Source organism: Trichosurus vulpecula, chromosome 5 (assembly GCF_011100635.1).
Source record: "Trichosurus vulpecula isolate mTriVul1 chromosome 5, mTriVul1.pri, whole genome shotgun sequence".
Taxonomy (NCBI): domain Eukaryota; kingdom Metazoa; phylum Chordata; class Mammalia; order Diprotodontia; family Phalangeridae; genus Trichosurus; species Trichosurus vulpecula.
In genome coordinates this window covers 26,879,887-26,900,332 of record NC_050577.1, presented here as the reverse complement: position 1 = coordinate 26,900,332, position 20,446 = coordinate 26,879,887, and the positions used below count along the sequence as shown (strand labels likewise).

The window sequence follows — 20,446 nt, the reverse complement described above, 5'->3', positions numbered from 1 at the left end:
AAATGTTGGAGGAAAGATGGAGCTTTTGTTTTCGAAAATGTTGGGTTTAAGGTATTTTCAGGACTCCAGCTAAATCTGTGTGTGTGTATGTGTATCTGTATGGAGCTGATAGGTGAGGTCATGGAAGTGAATTTAAAAAATGTAGAGAGAAAAGAAGATGGCAAATAGCAAAACCCTGTGGGACATTCATGTTTAAGAGGGAGGAAGTTGCATGAGGAAGTAGGCAGCAGCAGGGAAGAAGAGGTGGAAAGAGAATCATCATGTGCAAGGCCATTGAAGCTAAGAGAAAAGACTCTAAAGGAGGTGTGGATGCCTCCAAAGGAACTATGCAGATGGTGTGGGGGAGGGTGGGAGGAGGAAAGGTTATTACAATGTGCAGTAAGAAGGTTCAATAATAACTTTGGAAAAGCTGTTTCAGTAGAGTGGTGGGGATGGAAATCAAATTGCAATGGGTTAAAATGCAGCCAAGAAGCCCATCACTATTTTCTTGATGTATCATCTTGATGGGAAAAGATTATTTGGGACAACGCTTTTCTCCACCTTTTTCAAGGTATGGCAAGCCTATGAATTTTGGGGGATTCACAGGGCAGAGCCTCCCTCCTGGGCCTAGCCACGCACCTCTTTAACCTTCTGTGCGTTCATATTCATGACTAAGACACACCAAATTTGTCCCATATTTATCCCATAAACAGTAACGTTTATATTTTGTAAAGTATTGGACATCAACAGGCACTTAACAGTATTTTGTTAAGTGTGAAATATAGCTGTCCTTTAATTCTAGTTTGGCTGTGCAAACATGTACAACATAGAGTCTCCTGCTCTGAAAAAGTGTCCAGCAATCCATCAAAAAACACTTAGAAATGCTTATAATTTGCCAGGTACTATGCTGAGTTCTGGGGCCACAAAGACAAAAGTAAAATATTGCCTATCTTCAAGGAGTCTTCATTTTAATGATGAAAACATATACAAATATAAGCATATGCACAACATATACAGAATGAATACAGGGTAGTTTTAGGAGGGAAGGTACTAGTATTTGGGGGGATCAGGAAAGGCTTCATATAAGAAGTGACATTTGAACCGAATCTTGAAGAAAACTAGGAATTCCAAGAGGCAGAGGTGTGAAGGATGTGCATTCCAGACCTGAGGAGCAGCCAGGACAGAGATACCGAGGCAGAAGATAGAGTGCGTGTGTGCATAAAATGAGGAAGCCTTTGTGTCTGGAGAGCAGTTTAGCTCCTGTTTAAACTTTGTTGAACCTATTAATCTCTCTTTTCTTGACCTTGATATGAAGGTTTTAATTTTCAAGTTGAACATCAGTGTTGTTAAATGTTAGAGCATTTGAAAGTGTCATTTAATAACCATACTATCACTTCAAATTCTTTAAAGCACATTTTCTAGTTTATGCTAATATGAAATGCTAGATTGGGTCCTTTCTAACTTATCATTATCAACAGCAGTACATGCATGTTTCCCTGTCAATGCTGAAGTGCTTCCTTTAGAGTAATAACATCTCTATAAGCAAGGGAAGGACTACAAGACAGATGGACAGATAAAACCTTTATTAAGCACTTACTATCTACCAGGCACTGTGCTATGGGAAAGGAAGGAGCATTTTATATAACACCTATGTGCCAGGCACTATGCTAAGTACTTTCTATTATTATCTCATATATTTCATATATGTTATATATATCTCATATGTTTTATTTTATGATCCTTTATGTTATATTATTTATATTATATTATTATCTTTTATATTATGATCCTTATAACAACCCTGTGAGGTAGGTGCTATTATTATCCCCATCTTACAGTTGAGGAAAATTAGGTTAAATGACTTGCCAAAGGGTTACACAGATAGTAAGGATCTGAGACTAGATTTGAACTCAGATCTTCCTGCCTCTGGGCCTAGTGTTCAATCCACTGTGCTACCAGCTGCTTTTATAAATACAAACAAACAAACGAGAGACAGTCCCTGCTTTCTAGCAGTTTACTTTTTTAATGGGAAAAGACGATACCCAAAAGGAAGCTGAAAAATGGAAGAGGAAGCATTAAGGACAGAGTGGGAAGGCTGCTGGAGAAGTCCAGAGAGTCAGGAGGGGAGCCAGGAGAAAAGAAAACATTCTCTATACCAACATTGAAAAGCAAGGAATATAAATATTAATACTGTTCTTATTTTACGAAAGAGAGAGCAGGGGTTAGAAGATGAAGTCATTTATATACCAGTCACATATACTAGTCATATAAGTCATAAGACTAATATGCATCAGAGCTCTAGACTGGGGTTCAAATCCTAACTCTGACACTTATAAGTTGTGTGCCCATGGGCTTTACAGTTTGCTACCCCTAGGTTCCAATTTCAAAGAGTGGTTTTCAACTACTGTAAGATAATAGTAATGTCAAAACCTCCCCAAGTATAACTTTTTGGAGATGAAATTATATCAAACATTTCTCTGATAATTATTGCAGAAAGAAAATAAATGAAAATATGTGAACTATTCAGGTATGTTTTGAAATGTTCAAGAGTTCATCTTACTGACATTTTCTTTTAATTTGAGAGGAAATGAATTACTTTGTAGGCAATTTGGATTTTTTTTAAAGTAGAAGATTCTTATTTGGGAATCCATAATTCATTATAGAAGAGATAGCAAAGACCTCTTTAGTATATGATTCTAAAACTGTTTATTTGTCTTACCACTAGATGGCACAGACCTACTGGGGAGTTCATAAGGGTTCTCAAATACCATGTTTGTTTTCTTCATGTCTTCTTAAGTTATTGGTGAGGTATTTCTGATAGCCTTTCCAAAATGGTATTTCTCATTTCATTTAAAGTTCTCAGTGCCTTATCAGGTGTTTAATTTTAGAATTCCTGTATCATATATGTTTTTTGGTTATCACTTTAGTATAAAAATGCCCTAAATTAGTAAGGAGAGGCAGCTAAGTAGAGAGGGGGCAGCTCATCTTCCTGAGTTCAAATCTGGCCTCAGGCACTTATTAGCTGTGTGACCCTGGGCAAGTGACTTAACCCTGTTGGCCTCAGTTTCCTCATCTGTAAAATGAGCTGGATAAAGAAATGGTAAACCACTCCAGTATGTTTGCCAAGAAAACCCCAAATGGGTCATGATGAGTCAGACACAGCTGAAAAGACTGAATAACAAACTTATAATTTTGATTAAAAATTTTGATTTTGATTAATTTTGATTAAAAAAAATTTAATTTATTATTTGCATCATGAATGGCAATAAGGTCCTTCTCCTTTTTTCCTTCCCTCCTTTATCCTCTCTCTTCCAATTAGATTGGGAGCTCCTTGAGAGCAGGCACTGCTTTTTGCCTTTCTTTGTATCCCCAGCTTAGTACATTTCTGGCACACAGTAGGTGCTTAATAAATGCTTGTTAACCAACTGATTCCATCTCTTCTCCTCTCCTCTTCTCTCTCCTTTCCTTTCTCCTTTCCTGTTTCAGAAAAATATCTACGGACAGTACTTTTTTCCCCCCAAACTGCACTTGATATTGTTCACTGAATTGTAGAAACAGAAATGTATTCCTTTTGACTCTGAAAGATTACAAATGTAATAGCTCCCATTTATGCTCTATTTTATAGATTATGAAACACTTTCCTCAAACCACCCTATGAAATCAGTAGCACAGCTATTATCCATATTTAACAAATGAAAATAGCAAGATTCAAAGAAGTTCAGGGACTTGGTCAAGGTTACTGATTTAAGAAGCAAACCCTAGCCTTCTGACTCCAAATCAAGTGTTCTGCCCACTCTGCCATGTTCCCCTCAACATTATAAAGATGTAGAGTTCTAGATTTGACCATGAATGTCACTGAACTCCTAAATGAAGGGAGTTTAGCTTTTCAAGATTTGTTATGAGTTTCTTGGAACAAACTCAACCTGGCCTCAAGTGAAAGACAGAGTGGGTAGAGATGGGGTGTGCTACGGTTGAAATCTTTTTGTTTGAGGGGGGTATGCTAGAATCGTATGGTTGAGCTTAATCATCTTCTACCAAGTGTGCAAAGCCAGAGCTAAGAAAGATGCCTCACCTTTGGTCTCCTAACTACCTAGTTTAAAAGAACAGAAGGAAGCTTTAAATATTGTTATTGTCAGGGGGACAGAACTTTGCTCGGATGACAATTACACCCACACAGGTCTTGAAGCTTTTGCCTCAGTCCCCAGCAGTATTTTGACCCTTCCCTTCTCAAGCCTTAGCAGAGCCTGAAACACGTGTGCATGATGGAACGTGAATCAATGTTTATCTCCAGCCTCAGAAAACTGCAGTGTGCGGTTGGATAGTGTGGGGAGTCGTGTACAGCAGAAAAGCTTAAGAAAGTTGCTTACCATTGCTCATATCAGAGTCTGAGTTCCAGAACCAGGGTGGAGAGGGCTGGGAGGATATCTCATGACAGCTGCCTCTGGCATCCTTTTGTAATGCCACCTAGGTGGGGAGCATGTGTTAAATACTCCTCCCCTCCCATGTATACCCCCAGGCCCAGCCATCTCTGAGACGGCTCATTCTAAAAGAGCATCAAGGCATGCAGCTGGGGTGAGCAGAGAGGGGGCAGGGTTTGAAGCCCAAGGAGTCTTGAATGAAGCAAGATAAAGGAGCAAGTCAGGTCTCATGGAATGGCAAGACTGAGGTGAACATCATTGGCCCAGACCAGTGTCAAGACTCTAATTATGAGCCAAAGCTGTATGGGGCAGAATGGAGCTGTGACTTTGGAATAGCTGAGGAGGCAGGGAGCTGCAAGCACCTGTGCTCCCAGCCACTTCCTCCACTGTCTGTCAAGGGAGGCACAGAGTTGTTCTGAGAGCCCTTCTATAGGGACTCAAGAAAGTCCTGCCTCCACAATCTTTAGAGTGAGAGTTCCTTCCCCACCCTCACTCCAAGGATCTTGGTTACCTTTCTCCAGGGGACTGGGGGGTCTATATGACTTCCACACACCCTTCATGATCTTGCCAAGCCCTGGTTTCCTCATCTAGAATGTGAGAGGGTCAGAAGTGACTTCTAAGGTTCCTTCTAGCTATAAATCTTTGATTGTAAATGTCATCATTTGATTTGTGGTTTTTGCCTGGTCTCTTCTGTACAGAATGGGGCCCTGAGTCAAGAATGTAGTTTTCTTCCATCAGAGGCAGTAAAAAGAGCATTGAATTGGAAGTATGAGTTTTTGGGTTTGAATCAGCTCTGGCTCTGACTAGAATCTCTGTGTAGCCTCAGGAAAGTCCCCTCACCCTTCATTGCCTCTGTGTCTTCATCTGTTAATCAAAGGCATTGGAGTAGATGGCCTCTTAGGTCCCTTCCATCTCTACTCATAAGAATCTGGGAAGCCATGTCTAAAATGGAACCTCTCATGGTATCATGGGAGGCCCCTGTAATGTTTTGCTAAAAAATTAGTAATTCTAAATGTGATCTAATTCATACCAATATCTATTACTTGAAACTGAGAATATTTAGTACAATATATCACATAGAATGAGGCAGGTGGGATTCTTATAGAAAATTGAGAGATTCTTAGATTGGCAAAATAATATTATTTTCTTAGTTCTCTCCAAATGAATCAGTCCTTTAAACCCAGGCCTTTGTACTCACCTGTGTACTTATACTTAAGATATCCCTTTGGATTGATTACAGACATGTGTGAGCATATAATCTGTTCACTCTAATAATTAGCTATGTGTACATATATACATGTATATAAAGTATACACACCAGAACATACATATCTATGGCATTGATGAACTGGAATGAATCTAGAAGAAGGCTACTAGGGCAGTGAGGGCTTCAGTGTCAAGCCAGAACAATTGATGGAAGGAACTGTTGATGTTTAACCTCAATCAGAGAAGACAAGGGTGATACGCTCGGCCTTTGAAGTGTTTGAAAGGATGTCATGTGGGATTTGACTTATTCTGTTTGAACTCAGAAGGCAGAGCTAGGAGCAACAGGAAGTCACAGAAGGAGACATTTCAGGTTGATGCAAGGAAAAAGTTCCTACAATTAGTTGCTCAATGGCAACACAGGCTGTCTTCAGGAGGTCATAGGTTCCTGGAACATTCACAACTTGGTGAGAAACTTCTAGAAGAATTTCCCATTATAGCATAGGGTAAATTAGATAAAAAATGTCCAAAAAGGCCCTTCCCATTCTGAGATTCTGTAATTAATTGTGTTTATGAATTATCATTACTATTTCTGCATGGAGGAGTGTGATTCCAATTACCTTATGTCCTTGAAGCAGACATGTGATTTCCTTTAAGTAATCACTGTTAGGAATTAAAAGATTAAAATATTAGTTTGTATGTTATAGTAGTTTTTTAAGGGGAGAGAGAAACATAAACTAGAACATTTGAATATTTTTGGTACTTTCGCATTAAAATTTTAAAAAATCTTTAAAAAGTGTACTTTGCAGTTTTTTTAGTTGAGTTTTAAAAATACATAAAAATTAAGCTAATAAAACTTTGGGAAGAGTAACATACTTAAGTGTTATAGAAGTGTAATGAGGTCAAAATACTTCCTGTTATGCAGCTAAAACTAAAGAGGAGTGTGAGGTTTCCTGTAATCATTTTTATTACAGCTTTCTACCATTTAAGTCATTTTTCTGCCTCTTGAAAATTTAATCAATTATTTTTTTAACATATATTCATTCTTTGTAGTATAGCTTGAGTAGATTATATTTGCCTATCACCTCCTAAATTTGAGATGATTTCTCTTGTACTATAGGATCCTGATGACTTCAGAGTGTTAGTATGAAAACTTTCCGCAGATTTTTCTATATCTAAAAATGCTCTATCAAATATGAACTGGATACAAAAATAGGAATCTAAAGTAACATGAATAAAATTAGATATAATTTTAGACCAATGTAGCTAAACAAATTAAGGTAATTCTAAAACATTTAGGTTTTTTTTAAAAGAAGCTGATTCTATTTCTGAATTTCCACAGCCAGAAAAATGCAAACTTAATAAAAGATGGTATGAAAGTGCTCTACAAGAAGCATACCTGTTATATGCATTTTCTCATGAGCAAAGACTGGAGATGTGTCTTCTATCAAAAAGAGGTATGGTCACTTTTATTTCCAAAATGAAGATTGAGTCAAGTAACTTTGAGTCATAAGTCTCCATATACGTGTGTGCCAGGTTCTATGTATATATACTGACACATATACATACAAACATACATATTTGTATGGATACATCTATACTGAATCATACACTGAGTGAACTAAACAAAATGTTACATGAGATTATTTTCATCAAGCACCTCTTTCCATTTGTTCTTTTGTAATATGTTCATAGGCCCTCTTGTGGATCTCAGAATAATGTAGTTCAAAATTAAAAGCCATAGAATTAAAAATAAAAAAGTCTGTCTGTCTATCTATCTATCAATCATCTATCTGTCTGTCTGTCTGTCCATCTATCTCTCTAAACTGTAAACTCGATGTTTTTAGGGCTCGTCTACAATACTTCTAAAAGTAAATGTTTTCCAACATGCCAAATGCAGTTGTACATCTTAAAAAGAAAGTCCAAGGCAATATTGGGATTTCTTTTTTTTTTGAGTTGGATAGGGACATATTTTTAAGGAGCTGTTTTTAGTGAAAATTCTCAGATTTCTGAAGCAACCCTGGCAGTTGTGATGTCATTGACTGGGCAGGTAATGCCACTCATTTTTTTCTATCAAGTCAACATAGCTATTTTATTTCTCCTTAATATTTTTGATTTTCACGTTTGACACATTAATAAAAAGAAGTGGCTAGGGATAATTGCAGCCCAAGGGGCCATTGGAAAACATGTTTTTGTCTTACTCAGAATGTTGACTGTCATTTTTAAAAAGTCTGGACGCAGGCAATGTGTCACTCACTCCCTCATTTCTTTCTTTTATTTGATGTTGCCTTCCAACTTTGAGAGCTTCAGGACCCAGGCTGCTTCATTTATCCTAAAGCAAGCCCTGAAGCTGTTAATCTCGCCTTGAATTTTTCTTTTATCTCTAAAAGTGAAATGTCTTAATCCCCACAGACAACTTGGCTACGCTTTCTACAGAAGGTGGCCTTTTCCGGAATTCAGAGAAACTTTTCTTACTAGGTATCAATGGTATTCTGTAGAATGATTCAATTTCCAATTTCTCTATGGTAGGTAAACACAACATAAACATAGGGCAAGTCCTGTTAGAGCGAACTCCAAGGGTTTGAGGTGATTTTGAATTAGGACTAATGGCTTGTTGGACTAGAGTGGTTAGAAGTTTCAAGGAAAGAGTTTGACGCACTCTTAAAAATAGGGCTTTTCAGTTATATATGGACCTACTTTAATAGAGAAATTTTAATCATCTTTATCATCATCATCATCATCATCATCATCATCATCACTTAGGATTTACACGGGGCATTAAGGTTTGCAAGCACTTTACGAATAGGAGGACCTCATCATTGGAAGTGTTCAAACAGAGACTGGGTAACCAAATACAGGGGATATTATAGAGAGAACTCATGTGATGGCTGAGAGGTTGGACAAGACAGACTCTAAGCTCCTCTCTGCTTCGTAAGATTCCATGATTTTGTTGGATTTGCCCTTTCTTAAACTAAACCTCTCATTAACCAGGACTTAGAAATCTTTTTATTGTATCAAAACTTTCTATCTTCTGCGATTATACCCAGTGATGACATCAACCAGATTGGGGTTGGGGGCAGGGAATCAAATCCCTGATGGGGTTGGGGGTAGAGGAGGGAGTGCCTACACTTAGATAAAACCTTTACTTCTTATTCTCATTGTTTCCTCTTTATGGGCATGTACTAAGGGGGTTGCCACTTTTGCTGCTACTACTATGTCTATTACTACTAATAGAATCTTTTATAGAATGCTTTAAGGCTTACAAAGTGCTTTAGAAACATATCACTTTATCCTCACAACCCTGAGGGGAGGTAGGTATTATTATTATACTTGTTTTACAGATGGGGAAACTGAGACATAAAGCAGTGAAATGGTTCTCTTTGGGTCACACAGCTAGTAAGAATGTGAGTCTGTATTCAAACTCAGGTTCATCCTGATTCCAAGCCCATATTCATTGGGCCACCTCTCTACCTCAGCCCAGCAACCACTCCAGAAGCCCTACCACCACGTACATTTTCTACTCCTTAGTTTTCATCTTCAGGTAGCAGAATGCTTCAGTATGTATTCTTATTCTACTTCCAAAATAAAACACAGCCATTTCAAGATTTCGGCCCTCAAACTGGCTTTTTGACATGCTCTCCATCCTCACTCCAACTTCCAATCCCAACACACGCTTGTGACACCCAAGCTCCACATTCATGTGAGACTCTCCTTTACTCATGCCTCCAATACCTGCTTTTCATTCTCTGTCATCCTACTCATCCCTCCCAAGTTGGCTTCCAAGCACCTCACTATCATATATATGGGTACTCTGGGCACTCTCTTTAAAATAAATTTTTATTGACTTCTTTATTTTTGTATTAAATGAGAATATATTAAAATGCTTGATGAACTTAAAAGCTATATAAATATTAGCTATCATTAGCTGTTATTAATGGTAATATATCATAATACAGTAGTAGTATAGTACATCAGTGGTATGTATATAGTATATAGTGTAGTGGTAGTAATAGTAGTAGTAGTAATAATAGTAGTAGTAGTAGTAGTGAGGTATATGGGTTGTTCAGGGAGGACTATAGAAGAGAGAGTGAGGATGAAGATTTTGTGCAACTCTGCCTCACTTAAATCCAATTCGCCTGAAAGTTAAGACATCACTCTGTGATGTTATTGGTCTTTTTCAAAACAAAGGATGAACAAGTAGTAGTAGTAGTAATAGTAGTAGTGGTAGTGGTGGTAGTAGTAGTAGTAGTAGTAGTAGTAGTAGTAGTAGTAGTGGTAGTAGTGGTAGTGGTGGTAGTGGTGGTGGCAGTAGTAGTAGTAGTGGTAGTAGTGGTAGTAGTGGTAGTGGTGGTGGTAGTAGTAGTGGTAGTAGTGGTAGTAGTGGTAGTGCTGGTGGTAGTAGTAGTAGTAGTAGTAGTAGTAGTAGTAGTAGTAGTAGGTTACCTTGCCACCTGGCAAGGTGGGTGGGTAATAGATTGTAGAAAACTATATAAAAATGCTAGACTAACAATTTTGAACTGTATCTTAAAGCCAATAAAAAACCTTTGAATGCTTTCAAGTAGGGGTCAGACCTGGGTTTTAAACATTAATTTGGAAGCTGTGTGGAAAATAGTTTGAGAAGGAAGAGCTTAGAGCCTAGGAGAGTCAATAAGCTACACCGTAGGTGATGAACTAGAGGAAAGGCTTTGAGAGCTGAACAAAGGGGACAAATATGAGAGATGTTATGGAAACTTGATTGGCAATACTATTCAACTAGTTTGCTATAGGAGCTGAGTGAGAGGGAAGAGTCCAGTATTACTCTAAGGTTCCAAACCTGGATGATGTAAGAATCACATTGCCATCCAGATAATGGCGAAGTTTGGAGAAGTGATTTTGGGGGTCAGCCCACCGAATATCCCTGAAATAACTACAATCAAGTGCTCCCCTTGGCAACGAGCCAACTCTGGTAAGAGGATCGGTGTGGGCCAGTATGTGTCAGGGACAGGACTTGAGCTCACTCCTTCACGACTCCAAAGCCAGAGCTCTTATGCCTCACTATGTCTCCAAAGATCTGACATCCATATAGACTCACAACCTTGAAACTGAGTCTGAGCTAGCCAGGCAGTTCTGCAGGAACATCTGTGGAAGAAGTCTTCCCACACAAGGAGTATCTCTCTTCCTCTCTCTTTTCCTCTTTCAGCTCCATACATTCCAAGTTCCTGAAACCTAAGGGGTAGGAGCCATGCATCATGTCTACCCGATGTGAAGAATAGGAGGTCATGCTAGCAAACCAAAGGGGTGAATCCAGAACATAGACAGCATCACCTGAGATTTGTAAAATCCAAAAGCAATTTCATCCCTTTGATGATTTTTGTTGGGGACGAATGGTATTGCTAGAAGGAATTTAAAAAACATTGCTAGGGATTATGAAGTCAGGGATGAAATTGAAGATATTGGGAAGAAGGTAGTATTTCTTCACTAATACTAATTGAAGAGAAAAGTAGATTTGGTAAGTGACTTGTTGATTGAGAGAATGGTATCTGAAAACAAAATTTGGATGACTGAACTATCACTTAAGATAGAAGAATGGTCTAGGAAGTCCTCCACTGGGTGCTTCCTCTTCCAAGAACTCCCTTCCCTTCTCTGCCACTGCCTCTCCAAGGCTGAAGTACCTCTCTGATCAAGGGGTTCCCTTTAGAAGTCTCCATGGATAAGCAGTGTCCCTACCCACCTCAGGGACCCAAGTCTTCTCAACCTTGTAGTATTTCTGTCTGTGTTCAGCCATGAGCTGTTTTCTGTTTCCCTTTAAAAGACGGGTCCAAAGGCATAGCTCAGTTGCACGCTGGCTACAGTCTACTCATCTCTAAATGCTATGACTCAGTCATCCTCATTATTATGTCATTGGTACAGGTGCTCATCTCATCCCATCAAGGAAATATCATGAAGTACTAAATGTGGTGTCAACAGGGGCAGTTCAACTATTTTTACACAGTAAGATATTGTAACAGAACAAAGGCATCATCCTTTAACCTTGTGAGGTTGACCAGGTTCTTCCTGTCTACACCCTCTACATATGGCACGAGGCATGACTGTTTCTACTCATTTAGAATATTTCATGTATTACCTACAGTTCCTGTTATGCACTTAATAAACAAAATTACTTGGACATAGATCAAAAGAGGAGTGTAATGTGTGTTATGAAGCCATTTCTCATTATTTTAATTTGTGTTTTCTGTTAAATGATTTTTTTACTCTATAAGTTCAAATTCTCTATAGATAATAGGAATTTCTGAAGAGAGGAAATTACATCTTTACCACTAAGGAAAAAATTAGCTTGTAGAAAGTGAATAGAATTACTGAGTTTGAACCTGGAGCTGCTATGATGGTATAGGGAGCTTGCTTATAATTTTAAACTTTGAAAGATTTTAATCAGGATTTAACCACATTCTTTGGAAAGTAGGGCAATTCCTGACAGTGCTGAGGAATATTATTCCATTTCACTACAAAAACACTAATACAATTTTGAGTATAAATGTTGCAGATTTGGGGTCTAAATTATATACATCACAGCTACTTAGTTTAAATCAATTTTTTCATTCTATTTCCAGGTAGATTTTGAAAGCTGTAGATAGTAGCATCGTTTATACATTTCAATAAATATATTCCAAAATTATTTTAGAACATTTTGGACAAAATTCAAGTTAGATAACTTCTTTTGGAGGTAGACAATTCATCTTTAGTAATAGAAAAATAACTGATGACTGAAAATATAATTTGCTATTTTTACTGTGTTTATCATAGGATATTAGATGTAACTTTGGTTCAGATTCAGTTTGGGGATTATTTTGGTGGCAAAGTTTTGTTTAAAATCAGTAGTATTGAAAAAAAATGCCTAAGTTTGATTTTGATTTAAACTGATGTTAGATTTTGTCATGTCTTTGGGGGTTCTACCATTCACATAGTCTTCCTTGTGTCCTTGGTATTATCTTTGACTCTTCTCTCCCTCTTTATATGTCAAACCTAGTTGTCACTCCCCAAATCCACATCTTTTATGTCCATTACTTCCTCTCTATTCCCACTGCTACTCCACTACTAGAGTCCCTCATTACCACATCCTTGGTGCATTGCAGGAGCAATGTCTTCCTGGCCTTTACCTTCCTATGTATCCTAAGTTCTATTACCAGGATAGTCTCTCCTAGGGATAGATCTAGATCTAGATAAATAGATATCATGTTCTGGAATCTTTAGTGGTACTACTGAATAAAGCCTTGCTTGACATTCAAGATCAATTATCTGGCACTACCCAGTTTTATCTCATATTATTATTTTTGTTGCTGAGTCATTTTTTAGTTGTATCCAACTCTTTGTGACCCCATTTGGGGGTTTCTTATTCATTCATTCATTCATTTATTTTTTTTAATATTTTTAGTTTTCAGCATTTATTTTCACAAGAGTTTGAATTACAAATTTTCTCCCCAGTTCTACCCTCCCCCCACTCCAAGATGGCATATATTCTGATTGCCCCATTCCCCAGCCAGCCCTCCCTTCTGTCCCCCCACCCCATTCCCTTTTCCCTTACTTTCCTGTAGGGCAAGATAGATTTTTATGCCCCATTGCCTGTGTATCTTACTTCCTATTTGCATGCAAAAACTTTTTTTTTGAACATCTGCTTTCAAAACTTTGAGTTCCAAATTCTCTCCCCTCTTCCCTCCCCACCCACCCTCCCTAAGAAGGCAAGCAATTCAACATAGGCCACATGTATATCATTATGCAAAACCCTTCCACAACACTCATGTTGTGAAAGACTAAGTATATTTTGCTCCTTCCTATCCTGTCCCCCTTTTTCCAATTTTCTCCCTTGACCCTGTCCCTTTTCAAAAGTGTTTGCTTTTGATTACCTTCTCCCCCTATCTGCCCTCCCTTCTATTGTCCCCCCTTTTTATCTCCTTCCTCCTTCTTTCCTGTGGGGTAAGATACCCGATTGAGTGTGTATGTTATTCCCTCCTCAGGTCAAATCCTATGAGCGCAAGATTCACTCATTCCCCCTCACCTGCCCCCTCTTCCCTTCCAACAGAATTGCTTTTTCTTGATGTGAGATAACTTACCCCATTCTATCTCTCCCTTTCTCCCTGTCTCAATATATTCCTCTCTCATGTCTTAATTTTATTTTATTCTTTTTAGATATCATACCTTCATATTCAACTCACCCTGTGACCTCTGTCTATATAAATATATATGTATATATATACACACATAATACATATACATATTTATATATGTATATATAAATATGTATATGTATATTCCCTTCAGCTACCCTAATACTGAGGTCTCATGAATTATACACATCATCTTTCCATGTAGGAATGTAAACAAAACAGTTTAACCTTAGTAAGTCCCTTGTGATTTCTCTTTCTTGATTACCTTTTCATTCTTCTCTTGATTCTTGTATTTGAAAGTCAAATTTTCTATTCAGTTCTGGTCTTTTCACTGAGAAAGCTTGAAAGTCCTCTATTTTATTGAAAGTCCATATTTTGCCTTGGAGCATGATGCTCAGTTTTGCTGGGTAGGTGATTCTTGCTTTTAATTCTAGCTCCACTGACCTCTGGAATATGATATTTCAAGCCCTTCGATCCCTTAATGTAGAAGTTGCTAGATCTTGTGTTATTCTGATTGTGTTTCCACAATACTCAAATTGTTTTATTCTGGCTGCCTGCAGTATTTTCTCCTTGATCTGGGAACTCTGGAATTTGGTGACAATATTCCCAGGAGTTTTCTTTTTGGGATCTTTTTCAGGAGGCAATTGGTGGATTCTTTCAATTTCTATTTTGCCCTCTGGCTCTAGAATATCAGGGCAGTTTTCCTTGATAATTTCTTCAAAGATGATGTCTAGGCTCTTTTTTTGATCAAGACTTTCAGGTAGTCCAATAATTTTTAAATTATCTCTCTTGGATCTATTTTCCAGGTCAGTGGTTTTTCCAATGAGATATTTCATATTGTCTTCCATTTTTTTCGTTCCTTTGGTTCTGTTTTATAATTTCTTGATTTCTCATCAAGTCACTAGCTTCCACTTGCTCCAGTCTAATTTTTAAGGTAGTATTTTCTTCAGTGGACTTTTGGACCTCCTTTTCCATTTGGCTAATTCTACCTTTTAAGGCATTCTTCTCCTCATTGGCTTTTTGGAGCTCTTTTGCCATTTGAGTTAGTCTCGTTTTTAAGGTGTTATTTTCTTCAGTATTTTTTTGAGTCTCCTTTAGCAAGTCATTGACTTGTTTTTCATGGTTTTCTTGCATCACTCTCATATCTGTTCCCAATTTTTCCTCTACTTTTCTAATTTGCTTTTCCAAATCCTTTTTGAGCCCTTCCATGGCCTGAGACCAGTTCATGTTTTTCTTGGAGGCTTTTGATGTACGCTCTTTGACTTTGTTGACGTCTTCTGGCTGTATATTTTGGTCTTATTTGTCACCAAAGAAAGATTCCAAAGTCTGAGACTGAATCTGAGTCTGTTTTTGCTGCCTGTTCATGTTCCCAGCCAACTTCTTGACCCTTGAGTTTTTCGTCGGGGTATGACTGCTTGTAGAGAGTACTTTGTCCCAAACTTGAGGGGTTCTGCTGTTGTTTTCAGAACTATTTCTACAACAGCAAGCTCTGCCACACCAGCGCTTCTCCTCCCCACAGCACTGCCACCCCGGACTGGACTCAAATCTTAAGCAGGCTCTGCACTCCTGCTCTGATCCACCAGTTAATTCCTCCCACCAAGTGGGCCTGGGGCCAGAACCAACTGCAGCTGTAGTTTTGTAGCTGCACCACCTCCACTGCCTCCGCTGTGGTGGCTGAACCCCAACTCCTTCTACTCTGTCCCCGCAGCTTTTCCCACTAACCTTCTCTGTTGTCTTTGGTGTTGTGGGTTGAGAAGCCTGGTAACTGCCACAGCTCACTGATTCAGAGTGCTAGGGCCTGTTCTGCCTGGTTCCCAGTCTGGTTGGTCCGGGCGCAGCCCATGCTGGGCTCTGCTCACCTCTGCTCCCAGCTCCGTGGGATAGACGTTACCCAGTGACCATCCAGACTGTCCTGGCCTGGAGCCCTACTTCCATCTGCTATTCCATGGATTCTGCAGCTCTAGAATTTGTTCAGAGCCATTTTTATAGGTTTTTTGAGGGACCAGGGTGGGGGGAAGCTCACGCAAGTCCCTGCTTTCCAGTCGCCATCTTGGCTCCACCCCACCATTTGGGGATTTCTTGACAAAGACACTGAAGTCGTTTTCTATTTCCTTCTCCATCTCATTTTCCAGATGAGGAAACTGAGGCAAACAGGGTTAAGTGACTTGCTCAGGGTTACACAGGTAGTGAGTGTCTGAGGCCAGATTTGAGCTCAGAAAGATGAGTCTTCCTGATTCCAGGCATTCTATCCCCTACCTCACTGCCTTCAATTCTCTTCCTTATAATAGAACTAGATTGCTCTCTATACCCTGACACACACTGTACTTTCCACCTGCGTGTCTTTGCTCAGGTCGTTCTGAATGTCTAGAATGTTCATCCTCCCCCTGCCCCTCTTAACCTGTGGAATTTCTCTCCATCCTTTAAACAAAACTTGAATGATGCCTCCTTTAGGAAACCTTCTTTGAGTTTTCTGTTGTTAATGACCTCTTGGACTTCAGAGGTAGCTGTTTTGCACTTTTAAAAAATATATTGTATCCAATACAATATATTGTATATTTTGTATCCAAAATGTTGTGTATAAATTTTTTAATTTGAAAAGGCTGTAAGTCAAGACTAAAGTGGAGGGAGTGTTGGTGCTTGATTTTTTTGTTCACAGATTATTGTGCACTCAATGCAGCCTCTGAAGCTGAGATGAAACAAAGTATGGATCGATTTTTTCCTGCATGTGCTAATTTTGGCCTAACAACACCAAGAAAACACAGGTTCTTTACCAGCCAGCACCACACCATCCATATGTGGAGCCATTGATTATAGCAAATGGAGAAATTTTGAATTCTGTGGATAAGTTCACTTACCTTCACAGTATACTTTCCCAGGTTGCACACATTAGATAATTAAGTTGACACACACATTTCCAGGGCTAGCTTAGTGTTTGGGAGACTCCAAAGGATGGTATGGAAGAGAAGAGGTATGAGGCTGCCTACCAAACTGAAGGTCTGCAGAGCCATTGTGCTGACCTAATTGTTGCACACCTGTGAAACCTAGACATTCTACAAGTGTCATGCCAAGAAACTGAATTGCTTCCTTTTGAATTGTTTTAGAAAGATTTTTAAGATCTCCTGGGAAGATAAGTTACTGGTTACTGAGGTCCTTTCTTGAGCTAAACTGCCAAGTATTCAGAGAGCATACCTTCAATGGGCTGGCCATGTTGAAAACCAAGCATACATATGTTGCCTAAAAGACTATTTTATGGAGAGCTCACACAAAGCAGGCTTTCAGATATTGGTCAGAAGAAATGATCCAAGGACAAGGACACTTTCAGGGCCTCTCTGAAGAACTTTGGAATCAGTTGTGTGACTGGGAGACAAAAGACTTCCCATCATGGTGTGTTGGAATCAAAGAAGCTGATGTGCTGCATGAGTGAGGCAGAATTGCAGTAGCTCAAAAGAAATGTGAGGTGTACATACTTAGTGACATCTCCACTCCCAGTGTTCATGTGAACTGTTTGTGCCTGGCTTGTGGTACAGCCTTCTGAGTTCATGCTGGTTTGATCAGCCACATTGTCCCATGACTTTAACACTGTGATGTCATTTTGGTCCTCTTCAAGAAAGGACAAGAAACAAACAACCAGCATCATTGTGTCACATGTGTGTCTTATTCCTCTATTAAACTATATAGTATACTCCATTATGACAGGAATCAGTTCTTATCTAAATTTTATATTTTCTACAGTGCCTACCATAGCATTCTGCACACAGCAGCTACTTAATAAGTGATTGCTAAATTTGCTCTTTTCTCAATATTTTATAGGGATGCCATTAATGGACGAACCTGAAGCAAATATTAAAGCTGCCATGAAAGCCAAGAAAAGAGTAAGTTCTGGTTCTACTGTGCATGATTAACCATAATCTCTACTGGCTTAAGAAAAATTAAATTTAGATCATCAAAGAATAAAATGTAATGGGACATCATCAGCCTCATAGGTTTTAAATGTAGGTATTTAGATATATGTTTTCTTTAAGTCTTACTACTGGTCTGTATTGACCATGAAATGCCAATAGTAGGCCATTATGCAGGATTTTGCAACACAGTATCCTAGAATCACCATATAGTAAAATAGTGCAGAATAATGAATAAAATCGAATGAAAATTGAACTATTATTATTTTTTGGATATGACTTTCAAGTCGTGGTCTTACATTCATATCATATGAATAAAGAGGTATCACTGAAAAATTTAATAGCTAACACAACCAAAAATTGACTTTTCCTTAAGTGGGGTGAAAAATGAAGCATCAGTTGTCTCAACAGATGATCTGAATGTAGATCCTTTTTATTAGCCTGTGTCAAGGAAATCCTGTTTTAAAATAGTTGAAACTTTGTAAGATAGTTTGTATATTTCATGTTGAAAAGATTATTAGCAGGAAGCTAGCTCCTGACATAACGTCTTGAAAAGAATGAACTCTTTTTTTTCTCTTTAAGTGACAGTCTTACTATAGAACACCATTGAAAGATGTACAAGAGCATTTATTTAAATGCCAGTGTTTCAGATCTAAACTGACCCAATATGTTGGTGGCAGAAGAAAAAGAAAGCTAACGAATGAACTTAACGGACATTCTTTAGGAGAATTCTTCTTGGGGAATGGGATGGGCAATGGGCAGATTGAATGTGATCGAGGGCCCCAGAAATAAGGTAATAGGAGACTATCTGTATTGGGTTTGAGCATTCCTCTTATTTAGAGTATACAGAACCTTAGCGATCCTGTTGTAATTAGGTTTTGTACACTTTTAGTTTGTCATCTTCAAAAAGACACTAGAATTTTCATGGGAGTTATGCTTTTGATGCTCTTTTTCTTTTGAAAGAAATTTGGTATGGCAGAAGACTAGATGCTTTAAATAAAGCTATATTCTGGGGAGTAATGATGAACCCCATGAAGAAGGGAAGAAATGGCAAAAGAGAGGAAGGGGAAAGAGGAAAACGCTATTAGAGATTATATGTTCTATGTAATTTTGTTTGTAATTAACAGCAACACAATTTTGTTTGTAATTAACAACAACACAATTTATAAGATCCCCGCCCTTGGGGAGAAGACCTGGCATGAGGTATGAATCAATACCCTAAGATCAGAAGGTGGTTAGATTCAGTAATTGAAAACTAGGAAAGGTTCCACTGTCCATTTGCTCTGGAGCGGGACTCTGAGCCCAAGTCTCCCAGTGTCTTCACTGCTGGATATCTCTTCTCTAGAATGGCAATTGGGATTAAGCTCAAGCAGGTACCTTTCAGATAAATAACAATATCCCCATCCCTTCCTCCTCCAGCTTTGTTCAGCTGCTTATGCTGCTCACTCTTTTTGGGTTCTGGAGCAGCACACACCAAAAATGCACAGAAAATCACAGATCCCTCTGAGCCCCTGATCTTCACCACAGTGAAGGTGCTAGAAGAGAATGACTGAGGCCTTGCCACCATGTTGGCTGTTACTGTGCCACCTTTCCCAGCCTCAGCTGACCTTTCCACCTACACTCTCACCACCATATATTGGGTAGCCTGATCAAAGATAGACCAATACTATTTCCTTAGTTGGCATGGTTATAACATACTCAAGGTCTATTCATTAGCACATGAATATGAACAGGAAGGTTCGTAGGAGGTAATCCAGAACCGGGATTTGATAAAGCTTGTCTGGTGATGGGACAAAGACAAGAGCTAAAGGACTCAAAGTTAGCCAAAAATGCATAGTTGAATTGGTCAATAAGAAGGTTGCTACCATGAAGGGAAGGGAGGGGGACCGGAACAGGACTCATGGACTGGGAGATTGAATTGGAGTGTCACAGTGAGGGGGAAGGATAGATGTAGGATAGGTAAGGCAGAACGAAAAGTTTAGACTAAAGGATCAGTGTAAAGCAGGACTGTGTCACTCTGCCTATAAATGTGCACTGGCCTAGTTAGTCTAGGTGATGTGGCTACTTTGTAGGAGGCATTTGTATTTAATTTTGATTAGGTTCTCTTAGCTCCTATTTAATAGTTAACTAGATAGCTTCATTATAGGTTCAATCTTCATTAAATTTAGTAAGGTGGCTTTTAGTTTTCCATGCACAGTGGGTCTTAAGTCTGATTGAGCTCAATGGTAATAAAAATCAAGTATCTATTATATAGCAGGGGATCATATTATTATTTTTCTTGCTCATAAAAATATGAGGTGACTCAGAGTGCGGGCTGGAGGACTATATTCTTAGCCAGATAAGATGAGGGTATAATGACTGTTGTTACTGACACAAGGTATTATCGTACCAGGGAGAATGCTGCCCTAGTCACTGCTTCTAGTGAAACCCTTGGTGCTTCTAGGGGAAAAAGAGCCCAAGAAGCCATTGTCATCACCATTGATCACCTTCTGGTAGCATTTGCTATTACTGCTACCACTTAGCTATTGTGCAGGAAATGGAGCATCACAAGGAGGGCTAGGTGTTTAGGTTTTCCTGGCCTCTGCAAAAGATGTTTTATACCCCGCTTTTGCTCGTAAGGCTTTCCTTGTCTGCATCAAATGTCTGGTCTTCAAATGAGGGTGGGAGTGGGGGGACAGAAGAGTGTCCCATGTGAGTGAGGAGACACAGTAGCAAAGAACAAGAAGAGAGACATAGAGGAAGATGCCAGTGCACGATGGAGGTCTCATGGTTGTATCTTGGTGGACATTTGGTCTAATCCATGGATTGA

The 20,446-nt window shown here is 38.8% G+C and overlaps 1 protein-coding gene across 1 annotated transcript in view; it reads left to right on the top strand.

Moving 5' to 3' along the window:
• Positions 1 to 20,446, top strand: part of ZCWPW2 (zinc finger CW-type and PWWP domain containing 2) — a gene marked incomplete at its 5' end in the record, with an annotated part of 102,701 nt that overhangs the window by 36,400 nt on the left and 45,855 nt on the right. Inside the window, 2 exon segments of the mRNA XM_036760480.1 lie at positions 6,943 to 7,057; positions 17,549 to 17,610. Of these exon segments, the coding sequence (XP_036616375.1) occupies positions 6,943 to 7,057; positions 17,549 to 17,610 (177 nt within the window).